The sequence below is a fragment of the Episyrphus balteatus genome, chromosome 3 (genome assembly GCF_945859705.1).
Source record: "Episyrphus balteatus chromosome 3, idEpiBalt1.1, whole genome shotgun sequence".
Classification (NCBI taxonomy): Eukaryota; Metazoa; Arthropoda; class Insecta; order Diptera; family Syrphidae; genus Episyrphus; species Episyrphus balteatus.
Genome location: NC_079136.1, coordinates 2,738,007 through 2,754,585, shown reverse-complemented (window position 1 = coordinate 2,754,585; position 16,579 = coordinate 2,738,007). Strand labels below are relative to the sequence as shown.

The window sequence follows — 16,579 nt, the reverse complement described above, 5'->3', positions numbered from 1 at the left end:
TGCTAAGAAAAGTAGAATAAAAATGAATTACTTACTACTTTACTTACTTACTTACTTATTATACGCAGTTCAAAATATTCCTTAACTCTCATTTTTTTTTGTTGCCAATGAAACAGTCTTTATTGAATCTTGCAAAAGATTAACTGCTGGACTTAAGTTATTTTTGAAATGACCGATTCATTTATATTCATATCACTTCAGATTAGTACCCCCCACTGATCGAAAAGTTAAAAAAATGTGCTAAAAATTATTTAACTTCATAGGTTTGTATACTTAAAAAAGAGCTGAATCCATAATCAGTACCTTCGAACAAAATATCTAATGAAAAATAATTTTGCAAATATGTTTATAAATTTTTCGTAGAAAAATTAATTTGACAAAAAAAATTATTTGCGATTTTCTTTAGATATGATTTTCTCTTCTTTTACTTTTACTTTAATATCCAGAAAAAATGCATTTTTTTTTTTGGATTTGTTAGCTAATTTCTCATTGTTTTAGCAATAAAAAACGACTTAACGGATTTCAAACAAATTTTTTGTTTTAAAACGGATAGATAAGTTTTTTTTTCTTTTTTTTTTTTGAAAAATGTTTGAAAAGGTCATTTACAAAAATTAATTTAAAAAAAATTATTAATTCTTTTGTATGCAAAAAACCAAATGGTAGATATACTTCGTTTGAAGATCAAAACTTTCTCGTTTGTAATTATGTAAAAAGATTTAAACATTTTAGCAACTTAAACTCTAAAAGCAAGCTCGTACGACCCATTAAGAAACTATGAAGTTGCCCTACCCATCGAAATAAATTTTGCAATTGTTGATGGTCAATACTGTATGTGTACCTGCAATATGTTCTTCATTTTTAAATAGATCAAAACAAAGAAAAAGTTCAACAGCAACAAATCTACTCAGTTATTAATGGATTCAAAAATTGAATCGAAAATTAAGCAATATTATTAATGTAAATGTTTCTTTTCCAAAATTATAAATAAGTATTGAAACTCTTCTTTATTTATTTTTTGCCGAGTTTCTTATGTATGAATTTTCTATATCAACAACCTATTTTTTTTTTTTTTTTTTTTTTTTTTGTTATAAAATTTTAACATTTCACGTTTCAACAATTAAAAATAAACAAATATTTTGTGTTTATTTATTCAAAGTTTCGAATACAATTGTTTAATGCACATAATGTGAATAACTCAGAATTTTTGTTGCTTGTTGCTAGGCTACAAGTCATTAACCCTCAAGGCCTCAAGTCTCTCAGCCCATATGCTCACTCTGGTAGTTCGTGAGAGTTTTGCAAGCTCTTGTAGCCTCGTAGCTTGTAGGCCACTAAAGGTGCAATTTTTGTTGCATTCACCTATGCTTTACATTTTCAAAAATAGCTCACAACCTAATCCATTGCAATCACGACTTATTGAATTGTGTGATGGAATAAAAAAAAATTGAAGCAGCAAATAGATAATCAAGTATATTTTATTGCGAATAATCTTAATTTTACCATTATCTTGTGGAAACGCCTTTAATGTATGAATAAATTAATAAGATATCTGAGAATCATCCACAAAACACTTACTAACTAGAGCTACCTACCTAGCCCAGCACAATAGTACTAAATAAAAAAAAAAGAACCTAAAACGACATCCCAGTATTCAATTTGAACTCTTTTAACTTTTGTTTTGATTTCTCCTTTGTGCATGCTGTACTTTTCTTATAATTTACCCCACCACCACTACCATCACAAAAATAAAAAACTATTTCTGCAGAATTCTCGCTGCAAACTACACAAAATAGCTTTTTTCGAACATAAAACCATTTCTCCTCTTCATACGACTGATTGTGTGAAAAAGAATAAAAAGAAGAATTATGACAAAATCAAAAAAGACTAAACTTTTATGTGTATACCAAAAGAAGTGAACAGAGAGAAACACAAAAAAAAAACTAAATGAAAACAAAAAAAAAAAAGAATAAAGATTTATTTTTTTTTTATTAATTATTACTTATTTCGTTTTTTTTGTTATTCTTTCACAATAAACAAAAATTATTCCGCCATTATTGAATTATTGGTTTTTCCTTCTCAAAGATAGAACAAAATAAAAGAATCAAACAAATTAAATATAGGAATCAATTTAATTTTACAATAAAAAGAAAATAAATAAAATTCTCCATGAAAAAATATACAACACACAACAAAACTGGGGAAATTATTATTGTCGACAGTCCACCAGAGTGTTGAGTTGATAGAATGAAGGGGGAAACAAAGGGGAAAGCGAGGCAGCAAGATCGAAATCGAAAAAGTACAGTCGAGCCGATTTTTATGTGTGCTGTGCGCTCTGCACTGTACAACGAAAACGAACATGATGAAAATTTAACTAAAGTTGATTTTGTAGAAGAAGAAGAGGAGGGGAGAAGGCAAATGGAATGAGAGAAACAACAACGACAAGTCGCAAACGTACATCGAAAAATCATTCGTGTTTGAGAACTCGCCATCGTCGGACGCGTGCAGCTCCGTGAATTTAATTTTCAACAAAAAAAAAAGAAAGATTTGTTTTTCCAATTCCCACTGAGTTTAAGATTTTTAAAGAAAAAAAGAGGTGATTTTATTTTTCCTTATTCTCGTTTATGTGCAATTTTATTTAACTGAAAGAAAAAAATAACAAGAAATCCAAAAGATATACAATTTGATGGTGTCAATTGATTTGAAAGCCGAAAAATTTTAAGTGAAAACATTAGAATTTTCTATTTGATATAGAAAACATTGAAAAAAAGTGCAAAAGTTTATTTTGTTAAAAAATAAAAAAAATAATCTAAAACAATGTCAAGCAGTTTTATACAAATTAAACCAATGGGCATGCTCCCATTTTATCATAATTCTCGGACTTTGATATCATCAAGTCCAGAATATCCCCAACAACAAGCTAGGGAACGTGCTTCGCGTAATTTGTTTGGTAGTCCCGAACGGGGCGCCATAAATCAAATGTATCGTCAGGAAGAAAAACAACGCTGTCAACAATTCCAACAACGATATAGTTTGTTGATTGATGATTTGGATGAGCTTCCATTAATTCCCAAACAATCACAACCCAAACTGACGATTAAACCTAGGCCCACTATCCCCACCAATACTACCACAATTGTTGTAGTTTCAAATGCAACAACGAAAAAAAATTTAACTGCTGAATGTAGATTATCGGGGGCCGGCGAGAGTTTAATAGAAAAAGAGCTACGCGAATATGAGATGAAATTAAAGCAACAACAGCAACGTAAAAAGAACTGCAATGAGAAACTTGCTGCAGGTGACCGCATTAAATCTCGTAGTAATTTGAAATTAGAGGAAAATAATGCGGCGGCAACAGCAACACGGACGACATTTGTGGATAGTTCAAAGTGTGCAAATGGAAACGGCAGCAGCGGTGGTCATGGTGAACGACCGAAACCCTACGCTAGACAACTGCAATCCTCTATGACAGGTAAATTATACTTTATTTTTCCTCTATTTTTTGTTTTCCACTTTTTTGTTGTTTAGTTTATTTGATTTGGATTCAAGTTGCTGTAGGTTTTTCTATTCCAATCCCACTATCTCTAGTCTTTTTTCACTCTGACTCTGTGAACAAAGTTTTTGTTATTTTGTTTGGTTTTTTTTAGTTGTTGTGGAGTGGAGTTGTTGGAGTACGTTCAACTCGTTTCCAACTTTCCCTCAGCTTTCACGATTTTACTTTGTTGCAGTAGCAGCAGCAGAAGTCAGTGATGGATGGCATAAATATTAGAGATTTTCTTTTGTTTTCACTCCATGTGATTTGTCACACTTTGGGGAACATATTTCTTTGCCTACCTCCTTTTATAACACTTTTTTGGTTTATGAGTTAAGTTAAGTCATGATGGTGTTTGAGGACTTTTGTTTGCATTTTAAAGTCATAAAATAAAACCAAAGGATTTTCCATTTGAATTGATTTTATTAGTTTTTTTCATATTATTTTATTTATGGTCGACTCGTAGATTTATGGAGTTTCTCCATTTCTGGAACAAGTTCTACTTTTCTGTTCCTTTATTTTTTTTATTTTATTATTTTTCATTCTTTATGGGAACGAGTATCAAATGAATCATTAAATCTTGTATTTCACTTATATAGCACAGTTTTAATATCATCATCATGATGGGGTTCCTTTGTGGATATTGCTTTTTTTTAAACTCGATCCCGGGTTCCGTGGATGAATAATGTTCCCTTATCACAGTTTTTTGTTCTTGTTTTTTTTTTTTTTGTGAGTCAGTTGATTCATTTTTCTTTTGTTTGAACTTCAGAGTGCACTATAATGACTTAGTAGGTTTTCTATAGAATTTTTGAACTTTTGGGGATTTTGTTATCTTTAAGGTTTAAAAGGAATTTTTATTTAGATCATTTAAGTGCGTAAGTTTTGGTTATAGATAAGTAAATTTAGTAAATATATTAATTAATTGATAGGCACTACTTTACCTTCAAGAAAAGACTAATTTTTTTGTTCAATTCGTTCTACATCTTAGAATCTATTGATTTTTAAAAACGTTGATGTAGTTTCGTAAGAAACAAGTTCAAGTAATTCGGTTAAAGTGGTCCTTCTTGAAAGGACTTTTTAAGGTAAGTTCGCAATTAGGTCCCTATTCTGCATTTTCATTATGCAATTCTTAACCAGGGAAAAACAATAGAACCACACAGATTGTACTTGTCTGTTCAGTACTTGTCACGTTGTCTAACTGGTCCCTGGGATTCACCTTATAAGAATTGAGTTATTCTATACATTAGAAGTTACTACATACCTACCTACTCTGTAAATTTGAACTTATAAGAGCTCAATATGTTGATGTGCAATGTTCATTTTCGAACACTGAGGAGGATCTATTGATTTGAACATTTCTTTCTTTCCTTTGTGAAAATGACAAATCTTCAACCGAATTATCCATCATCGATATTTCCCTTTTGTTGTAAGGGTTCTCAATCTTGGGTTGTTATCATTGCAGATCTTGTTTTTTTTTTTCTTGTCTTCTTTTCCTGTTCTCATTTTTTTTTCTCATTGAATCAGGTGCTTGTGAATTGGAAGAAAGGTAAAGGGATATATTCTACCTGAAAAGGTTACTAACCGCAAAACTACGATCCTTAAAAAGAACAAGGGTGTCATTGAGTTCAATTATACGAGATTCTTGGCATAATGTGTTATTTTTTGTATTACCTAGTACCTATCTCCGGGAAATTGAAAAGCGCCTCAAAGTATGACGTTCCCAGTCTTGTACAAAATATTTATTAAAGTTTAAACTGCCTCTTGAAAGAATTTGGTAGTCTCCCTGAGTAGGTACTTATGTATGTAGTACACATTTGTTCTTTTGAGACTTCCATTGCCTAGAAAATAAAATCACTACTAAATAAAGGTGAAATCCTTGTAGGTAAGTTGTGAGATAGTTATGAAACTAAGTTCCAATTTCGTCCTGCTTACTCAATACATATTATACGTGCAGTATGAATATCATAAACAAAAAATACCAAGACTGGAAAATCTCGTACGTCTTTCCCCCCAAAACCCTTTTGTGGACAGTGCTGTCTGTGAATATATGTGAAAGCCACCACGTTGATAAATGACGTTAACACGCACACATTTATAGATTCACGACATTCACCACACATCGGACACGAACACAACGATAGGTTCACGACATTCACCACACCGCGCAGCTTGTAGGCAAACGTCAGTTGACCGCCGAGTTTCCAGTCTTGGTATTTTTTGTTTATGATGAATATACATAAATTCATAGCTTGTTAGCCTAGACTGCGATCTTGATCTTCATATTTTTGCATGCAATTCAGTTCCATAAAACCAATACTGCACCCTCTTCTATTTGCCTAAGGGTGCGTGTCGTCGGATGAATATTTTTTATGTGCAAGCTGTATTTACTAAGCGAAGTTTTTCCTGCATTAAAATCCACCCTACGCATAAACACCTAACTAGACTATGATTAATGTTGTCATTAAAGGTGATTCACTATTGATCATAGGTACGTTCCAGATGTTACCTATGACTATGAGGTATAAGTCTGGTTAGGATGGGTGATGATAACTAAGCTAGTCATAATAGTTTACTCGTAAATAATATATACTGCTATTTATGTAGTACATAGTTTTAAGGACCCAGGGAGATCAAGAAATATGACAGTTGAGTCTGTTATTCAGGAATGGAGGGTTTGATAACCGACAACTGATATTTTTTATGACATCCAGTCTGGACTTCTTCTTTTATATTTTTAAAATTTTTTGGACTTCCGACTAAGGTTTTTTTTATGTTTGTCATGAAAACTTTTTCCATAACCTATAAATGATTTAACAAAAAAAAAAAAAAAACGACTTCATAAAAATCATTTTAATCTTCATTTGCAATTATCATAAAATTTCTTAAAACAAATCCCGCCAGATTTAGATCAGTTACCTACCTACTCAAACTCTACGAATTCTAAAAAAAAAATTCTTTCTATATCATCCCCTGATTGTCTAATGAACTTATTCCACTTTAATAAGTCTAACATAAACCACAAAACAAAAATAACATATATAAACCTGATAAGATGGTTATAAAAAGAATACCTACCTACCAAAAAAAAGGCGGCAGGTTTGCGCATTCATCGCATCTGTTTCAAGGTGCAATGAGAATTAAATACATCATTCTACCTATCACCAGATTTTTTGGCGGCAACTAATAAATAAACTACCTATCCACCACCATAACTATCTTCTATCTAGATGCCGGTCAAATGCATGAAAAAAGGGGATGAAACAAGGACGAATAGGATATCAAACAAAAAAAAAAAGAAGAAAAACACCACAAAAATAAAAGTGAATGTGGCGCGAAAATCTACTATGTCCCATAAACCTAGCTACCTTAAATCCCAATTAGTCTAATATTCTAATAGGAAAATATGTCCCGCCAAAAATATTATAACAAATAAAAATAAAAAAAAAATACAGATTAAAGATAATTTCATTGAAAAATGTACAAACACTTGTACAAAATGATAAAATAAAAAAAAAAATATTTGGCAAAAAACGACAAACGATGACATTTTCAAGATTTAAAAGCTTCAAGTCCAAAACAACCTACCTATACGATTTAGGAGGAAAGGAATTACATAACGCATGTTGTTGAAGAGGAATAATTGGCCAAAGAAAAAAAATAACAAAAATAACAGAAATATCGAGAAAACTAAACAAAATACAATTTTTACCCGCCAAAAAATCCAGTCTATCGAAATACAAAAAAAAATAAAAAAAATACAAAATTCAGCATAATATTTGGGTTTGAAACTAAAAAATAAAAAAAAAAAAATGAACAAAATTTTTTGGACAAAAACAACTTACGTCAGAGCTTATAGCTCTCGTCTTGTTTCTAATACAATTCTAATGTTAGGGCCCTACACTCTACACATCTTGTTTTTCTCTTTTTGTTGGATATGTGTGTGTTTGTCTTTGGGTACAATTTTTGTTTTTTTTTTTTATCATTCGCCTTCACTGACAAACACGCGCTTTTTGTAGTATTTGTATTATAAATACGCGAAAAGAGAAATTCACCGATCGTTCGTTGCGCTGCGCCTCGCCACGATCAGCACTCACCAAAAAAAAACAACACACAAATACATGTGCACTTGTTTTGTATTTTTGTATTCTTTCTCTGTTTTACTTACTCTTACACTCTACTCCGTCTCCTCCCTCAACCGCCACGCCCAAAAGTGTATTTAATTTAATTTTGTTTTTTATGTTTTGGGGGTTTTTACAAAATTTTGTTTTTTTTTTTTTGTTGAAATTTTTGGCGGGAAATTTGATCAAATCTAATTTTAGATCTTGAAAACTATTTTGTGTATGTTTTTTTATTTTTGGGGTTTTTGTATTCCTCCAGAATGCCTGTGTAGGATCTCAGAAAAAAACATTTCTTGAATTCAAAAAAAAAAAAAAAAAATTGAGATCAGTCATCGATCGAGCGAATCGAGCGAGCGATCGTGGCGAGATTGAGAGAAAAAGAAACAAAAGCGAAAATATAATAAAATTGACAAATGAGCATGATCAAGAGAATTTTAGTTGTTTTTTTTTTATTATTATTTATTATTCGCTTGTTCATTTTTTTTTTTTTTTTTAATTTTACGTAAGTTATTATTCGCCTTCACTTCGCTTAGTCGCCGTGTGTAGGAAAAAAATATAGCGTAAAGTCACACTTATACAGTCAGCTCTCCTTTCTGAAGGTCAACTTGTTTTTAATTTTTTTTTTTTTTTTTTTTTACATAAAATATAGGAATGTATGGCTACTTGAGGTGGAGGAGGATGATTGAAATTTTTTTTTTACATTTGAGTCTCTATTTATTGGATGGAAGTTATGTTATTTTAGCGCCAAAAATTATTTCCTTTGAATTCATTCTCCTTGTAGGTAGGCTAACTAGTTCTTAGATAGAAATTTTATAGCAAAAAAAATATAAAAACATTTTTTTTTTCCTAGACGACCTCAATTGAAACCTTCTATGTCTTTGGAATTTTTTTTATTCACTACTGTCATGAAAAGAATTGTGCAGTTCAATCTTCAATTTTAGAGCCGCCCCTGTGTAGGCATAATATACAAAATTTTAATTTCTAAATAGACAAAAGTGAGGAAAAGAGGGAATAGTACTCGTATACCAAAGTATATAAAATTTTACTGTTGCCCTTTCAAGCTCTATAATTCAATTCTATAGATACAACTACGAGTACCTACTCACAGTCAGTACCAACTGTCACGAAAAGTAGAAACCTCTCGGACAAAACGAAACGAATTGAATTTTAAATGAAATGAAGAAAATAAGGAGACAACAAAAAAAACGTAATAATGAAATAAATAAGAATTAAATTACAACAAGTGGGATTTTTTTTTTTCATTCCTTCTTTTTTCTGTTTGATTGTATGTTCAAGACTATGCAGTGGCAGTGATTTGTTTAACATTCTATGCGGGTGGATTGGAGATTTAGGGGGATCTACACACATCACCCGCCGAAAAAGTATACACAACAAATTGAAAATTTTCATTACAACAAAATTATGCTTAAATGACTGTTGACACTCAAAATTCAATCTCGATCTTAGTCTTTTTTGAACAGAAATTCAGGGGTTCCGAATTTGATTTGTGGGTGGATCTTGGAAGATTTTCGTATCTTGTACATTTTGTAATTTAATTTTTAGGATTTATGGTGTATTTCACTTAACTTTTTCTTAATTAAAGAATGCTGAAAAGTTGGAAGGGTGATTGTTTGCCTTATGCTGGGACTCTATTTGTTATACTTGGAGACCTTTAAAAAAAAGTTATTTTAAAATTAAAAACATTTTCAGAATCTATTCTCAAAAATACGGATCTTTTGTTCCCGCTTCCGATAAAAAAAAAAACGAGGAAAATAAATTTCATGAAGGGGCTCCCTAATAGCATTGGTAGAGTATTTTACAATTTAACTGAGACTAGTTAAGTTATTTTTAAAAACATTAGCGCAAAGTTTTAAACGATTTAGTAAATTGCTAAAGCCATTTAGTAAGTTACTAAGTTAAAATTCCGTATGTATTAGTTACATCCTAAAAAGCCTGTAGCAATTTACTTAATCGTTTAAAATTCAATACGCAACGTTTTGCGATTCCTTCATTTCTGTATCAAAATTTGATGTCAAATCTGCATTTGGTTGTCTATAGCCACTCGAAAAATTCGTTTTTCATTTTAGGCATTTTGTATTTCCTACGCGTCTTTCTTGTCGCCACTAAAAACCTATCTTGAAAACATTTTGCACCAACTTGTTTAGATTCCATATCCTTCCAAAAACTCTTTATCAGTTATTACAAACCGATCTCCTTCTTATCTGACAATCTCTCTCAGTATTTAAATGACATCACTTCACCTCAATTTGATATTGAGGTCATGACTTTACCAAAAAAAAAAAATACCTAAATTACAGTAGAATACCACAAGGAAGTCACATGGGACCTTAACTATTTTCTTGCATGCTTTTCACAAATGAAAATCTACCGATTCACAGAGGTTCAAATTGTAGGTTCGTTAAGCCATGTTAAAAGTCATTCACATCGATTAACATACAATAGATTTGGTGACATAGATTTTAAAACGATCCAAACGATCCTTTTTGGAATTACATATCCAATCCCAACTCCTAAACTTGTAACGATGCAATGCAATGTATTTAGGTTTAAGACCTAATCAGTGGGTAACCTCCTACGATATAAATTTCAATTCAAAAATAGCGATCCAAGAAGTAGCTATCTAGCGGGACGTTGTCTTTTGTCGCTGTGAAAAGTATACTGTGAGACTTTGAAGCTAACCTATAAAACATAGTGACAGAGAATACAAAAAAAAGATATTTTTCTTTTTTGCTCAAAGTAGTTGCCTCTGGCTTGTCTAACTGTAAAACTGACAAGCACAGTTGGAATGCATTTATACAAAATAATAAAGAATAAAAAAACAACAAATAAAACACATTTTTTTTTTTTTTTTGATTTTTTGTTTACCTTTTCTTTTGCGAGGCCCCCGTGCACCATAATGACAGCAACTGTTATACGTTCCATATGGATCGGTTCGGATCGATTCAATTCGATGTAGGTAGTGTAGATACTCTATCTATATACAATATCGAGTATAAAATGCATTCTTTTGTGTGTGCTGTTGTTGGTTTTGCTCCTCTCTGGGGCTTCTACTATGGCTCGATGTATAGTTTCCTTGTATGTTTTTTTTTTCGGATTTTTTTTTTCTAGATCACCGAGTCACAACCCACTCTCAGATTCCATTCACGACATCCAAACCAACACAGAAAACGGCAAACCGACCTACCTACCATCTGTTTAAAATAGTGGTTTCTTTTTCATAAAAAAAGGAGTCGAATTGAGTTGAGACTTGAGAGTCGGTCGTCGAGAAGGTTGTGTGAATTGTGATATAGGTTGATTGAGCACGTGAAGTCCAATCAGTCAAATTTTAACCCCCAATATGGCGTTTTTTTTTGCTTTTTGATTCTCATTCTCATTTTTGCCTTTATTTTTTTTTTTGTTTTTTGATATTAATTTTTGCAGGGCGATGGAAACGTCAAAAAGAATTATTTTGCGATCCATTGAACAATTTTGGTTTTTATTTCATATTTCTTCTCTCCGATCAAACTCTACAAAGCTAATATTTTGTGTATAAAATTACTCAGGAGTTAGGTACTCTTGGATAGATGACGATCCATGATGATATAGGTTTTTATTTTTTGTTTATTTAAATAGACGATGATGATAAGAAATCGCATTCGTTGTGCATTATTTATTTTTTTGTTTTTGAGTCATCTTTGCCTCATTTTTGTTTTGTATTTTTTTGTTTTTTATTTATAGAAACTTTTTTTTGTAAATAAATAAAAATAAATATCTTGGATTGGGATTTAAGTAGGGAGTGGCTGATGGAAGATAGATGACTTTATTGATTGACATTTTTTAATGCAATTTTGCTATTTTTTTTTTTTCATTGTGGGTTTTTTTTTGGAATATTATTCGAATGAATAAGATATCGTGGGGCTATCTATTTTTTTAATCGTTTTATATATTTAAAACCAGATTTTTTAGAGAGTATTGACTCAGCTTATCTTCTATGGCTTTTAAATATGCGTTTTAAAGAATATAAATAGAAAAATGTACCCGATTCTGATAAATAAAAATAAAGCTACAAAAGGCCATAATAAATCAAATTATCAGCTAAGAGGTTTGTCATTCCATTAGCAATGATGACCAAAAAGTTGAAAAACGAACAATTACTTAGAACTATGGTCCTTCCTATCTGACCATTTTTCTCTCAACATTTAAATATATCAAGTATTGAGGTCTTGATCTCTTGATCCAAAAATATCTAAATTATAGTAGCGTACCACAAGGAAGTCACTTTGGACCTTTATTGTTTTTTTATCTTTGTTGTCTATTTTACACAAATTTAAATTACTACAGATTGTGGGTTCGTTAAGACTTTTTTTCTCCAATTCACGGCCAATTCCGAAGAGATACCTTTTTTTTTCATGACAATAATACTCTTAGAGATCTTATCAATTCCTAGCAAGAAGCAGTATGCCAGAAAAAAATATTTTTTTTAGATGATGAAGACTGTTATACGAACTAGGACCTCTGGCGTCATAGCTAATCGCACTACTAGCTTTGGGAGTGAAATGTGGCTTTGTAATATCAAAACTCTGGAAGTTGAATAGGTTTTGAATATGGAAACGGATCTAGGTGGAAATTCTTAAGCGTTGATCGTTAGGAATCAAAAGTAGCATGTTTCTCAGCAATTAACTGACGTTATTGCAAAATCGGACCCTATGAGAGCTTTAGATATTAGCTGGTGCATTAGCGGCTGCTTAATTTTTTCAATCATTTCAAAATGATGAATCTCTCTTATCATTAAGTGGGCTAAGAAAATCCTAAAAATATTCATCATTCAAATAGTTTTAGTCTAGACTAAGTAAGTTTGGAATATCAATCTGGGCCTAGATGGTGCCGTTACAGTCTTCGTAGGTATAACAAAAACAGTTTCATACTGTTGTTTAGCATACTGCTCATAAGCATGTTTTCAAAAATGTAGATGGCCTTCATAAAATAAATATTTAAAAAATCAATATTGGACTACAAGAATACAGTTTTCGGTACATGTTGGATTGAAAAAACTATACCAAATGCTACAGCATTTCCAAACTTAAACATTTTTATGACTTCCAATCTAATAAAAGCAAATAGATAATGTATTCCATTTCAAACCTAGTCTAGACTTGAAATCAATAGTCTAGTCTGGGAACCTCCTAGGCTTGAAATAGACTCGACTCTATTAATCATTTCTCACCCTCCTTTTTTGTTTTTAATATTCACGCATTATGTTCTTCCTCTTCAATAAAAAAGCCTCAAGTCTCAGTATGTCTTTACTCTCTGTATATCAGCCTCCCATCTGTCATCATCACATTACATCCAACTGCTGTTAGTACATATATAGTTGAAGTCTCTACCTAAAACTTAGTTTTTTAAGGTAAACTAAATCCACTACTTAAAATTTGATATTGTACTTTGCAACTAGATCTCTCCTTGTTTTATATGCATTCAAGCATGAATATTATAAAACAAGTGAAGGGGGAAGCTATATATGCGTATTCAATTCGAGACATCTGTCATCTCTTAGGATGCTTTTAATATTGTATTTTTTTCAAAACCACCACCACCCTCATCTTCCTGTGATAGTTTGATGTCTATCATCTGGTTTTGATGAGCTAATGTCACAAGTAACACATCAGTGCATAATGTAACTTAAGAAGACAACAGTCTGACGTTCGTCGACGATCATCATCGATCGATCGATCCAAACGATGGCAGTTGCACAAGCAAGAGTATGTGTGTAACCAAATAGGAACCCAGAGATATCACATGTCCAAAACCCCAGAAAATTCAAAACAAAAGAAAACATAAACTTGAGCTGATGCTCTCCGCTGTACTTTACCAGTAAATTGTTTTAAATTGATAAATAAAAAAATACAATTTTGTGTCGATAATGAGAGGAATAACAATAAAAATATCACGCTCAATTGAAGCCTCCTCCTCACAACTTTTAATGTGTTGGTTTTTTTAAACGACCTCTTCTCGTTCCACCATACAACTTTTTTTTGTTTGGTTAAATAATGCGTGTGATTGATTTTTGAAAGCAAATGGGCCAGAATAACAGTTTACAAGCAGCACCAAAAAGCAGTAAAATAGTAGGTACAGCCACACATAATAACATTGATTGTTGTTTTTTTTTTTTTTTTCTGTTTCAAGGCCGTTGTCAATCACGAAAAAAATAACATCAACCAAGTCTTAATATTCTCTCTCTCTCTCTCTTGGTTTATGATTTTTTTTCTCTCTCTCGTTCTGTCCCGACCTAAATGTAGGCGCAATTTTTATTTTTATTTAAATTCATCAACAACAACTCGTTTTTTACGTATTTACTATCTTTTCAAACGTTTTAAATAAAGATTTCTCTTTCTTACTTTACTCTATACAACCGCTATACACAACAGCAAACAAACAAACAAAATGTATAAGAAATTCAAAATTCCCGCCAAATTATTGGTATATTTGTGTGATCTTGTCGAATCTTTAGTGTGTCGTCATCAATCGTTGTCGTCTTCTTCGTCGTTTTGGTTTGAAACGAAATCGAAATCAAGTATTTCCCCCCTTCCATTTCCCAAAGCGAATCAGTAAGGCAAACACACCGCGTTCTTCTACGCAACGCAAAAAAGACAAACGTGCTTCGCCGCGTCCTTATATTCGCTGTTTGCGCGTTTATATTTATGTTTATGAGGTTTGTTTTGGTTTTTTTTTTCTTATTTGGTTTGTTTCGTATTTTATCGTCCATCGTCGTCATCGTTGTCTTCTTCTTTAGTGTTCTTGGTTGTTGTCGCGAGCACCACCTACCTCCTCCTGGTGTTGACCAACCAAACACCATACAAAAAGATGTCGCAGCTTTATTATTGAAAATTTCGCGCCAAAAATCTTCAAGTCTGTTGCGTTTTTTGCTTTTTATAAAATTTCCATTTGCCTGCCAGACATTATGGCTCGATTTGAACGAAATAACAAATTTCATTACTGATAAGCTCTATATTTTTGTGAACTTATCAGTTGTTGCCTATTTTTATTTTTTTCTGTAAAAATCCCCCCTTTTTCCCCTCTTACCCCCTGAGTTCTGAGTTTTGTGATTTTGCATCGTAATTTAAATTTCTTATCTCCTGTTCTCTTTCTCTCCCTCTTTGTACGCAGTTGTAAATCAATAACTAACCAAGTCTTATTTTTTTTTTCATTACAGATTACTATGCCCAACGTAAGACAGTAGTGTGCAATAACAATCGGACAGCTTCTGAAATTCCATCCATTGAAGTCGAAGCTACTCAAGTGCTGTCGCATCTTTTAGACGACCAATCTGTTGAAGTTGAATCCTCAGCGAATACAAAAACCGCCTCTGAATCATTATCATCGTCATTATGCTCTTCACCATCATCATTATCATCAATTCTTCCCTGCACAGAGGAATCACCATCTCAAGAACATTACACCACACGAGTGACGACCGATGTAGTTAGCGCGGAGCAGCTTGCCTAAGCAGAAGCTCTCATCAAACATCCCAGTTCCCTTGCTGATTAATTTTATTATTATTTTTTTTTTTTTGTTTAATTTTTAGTTTTTATTTTTTATTATTTTTATATATTTTTTCTTATAAAAAAAATTTGAAATGATCTCATGATTGGTTATAATATTTAAAAAAAAAAAAAACAAAACATTTTTACATTAGCGTAGTAATATTTTATTTTTAATTGGATTTTTGTATAAATAATTGTACAGTATAAAAAAATATTTTTATTTTTGTTTTTTTTTTTTAATAAATAAAAGGTTAAAAAAAAAAGAAATTAGTTCGATTTTATATATATAAAAAAAAAAACAAACAAAAAGAAAAAAGCTAAATTTATAAAAAAAATTAATATAAACAAATTCGGATTGTATTTATGTAAAATTTTAAATTTCATTTTGCCCTCATAAAACAAAGCAAACAAAAAAAATACAACTCAACGACATTTTTCAAAAAAAAGAGGGCCTATTTTAGATGTAAATTATATAAAGTAAATGTATTATTACCTACACACACATATTACATAAATTTATGTGTATTTAAAAAATTTTAAAACAAAAATTTGAGAAAAGTAACTGATTATATAAAAAAAAAACAAAAAATGTGAATATAATTATTATGTACGCGTTGCAATTTATTTTAATATAAATTTATTCTTTATATAAATATATAAAATTTCTATGTATATTTTTTTCTAATTAATAAAATAAAAGAGAAAAAACAACTAATATCCTACAGCAATATAATAAAATATATACTTTTTTTAAAACTTAAACTAACACACTTTTAAAATCAGTTTTTTTAATTTTTTTGTAACAAAATTCAAAATTTATCATACACACAATTTTTTTTTAATAACTACTACTAAATAAATTAATAAATCATTGTTTTTTTTATCCTTCTCCTACTCCGGTTCAATATTTAAACAAAATTACATAATACTTATATAAATATTCTTACAACAAATTATTTAAGTTTTTTTTTTTTAACTATTTAACGAACAAATCTAAATAATGACGTTGTGTATTAATTAAAAAATAAAATAATGAACGAAAAGAAAGAAAAAAAAAAGAAAATCAAACAAATGAAAAACAGAAAAAAAAAAACAACAAAAAAATTACAAAAAAAAAATATAAATAAAAACTAGTGAAATAAATTTCTATTTATTTCTCAAAAAATTTAAAACAAAGTCTTTCAATTTATTTAAAGCGATCTTATGGATTCATGGATTTTTAGGAATGAGGTTTTGCAGTTAGGAAAATTCAAAATGTTTTGGACTTTTCCATGTTTGAATTGAAATGATATCCCTTTTTATTTTGTAAATTGTTTTGTGGAATGAAATTTATACTTACTGCATTGGAAAATTAATGCAATATTATTTGGCCTTATCACGAATTTTTTTCGTAT

General features: G+C 30.7%; 1 protein-coding gene across 1 annotated transcript; it reads left to right on the top strand.

Moving 5' to 3' along the window:
• The first annotated feature begins 2,400 nt into the window (after positions 1-2,400).
• LOC129913559 (uncharacterized) lies at positions 2,401-15,376 on the top strand. The gene is made up of 2 exons (XM_055992297.1): positions 2,401-3,466; positions 14,855-15,376. Exons 1-2 carry the CDS (start codon positions 2,812-2,814, stop codon positions 15,145-15,147), a joined length of 948 nt encoding a protein of 315 aa, XP_055848272.1. The 5' UTR covers positions 2,401-2,811; the 3' UTR covers positions 15,148-15,376.
• Positions 15,377-16,579: the final 1,203 nt, after the last annotated feature.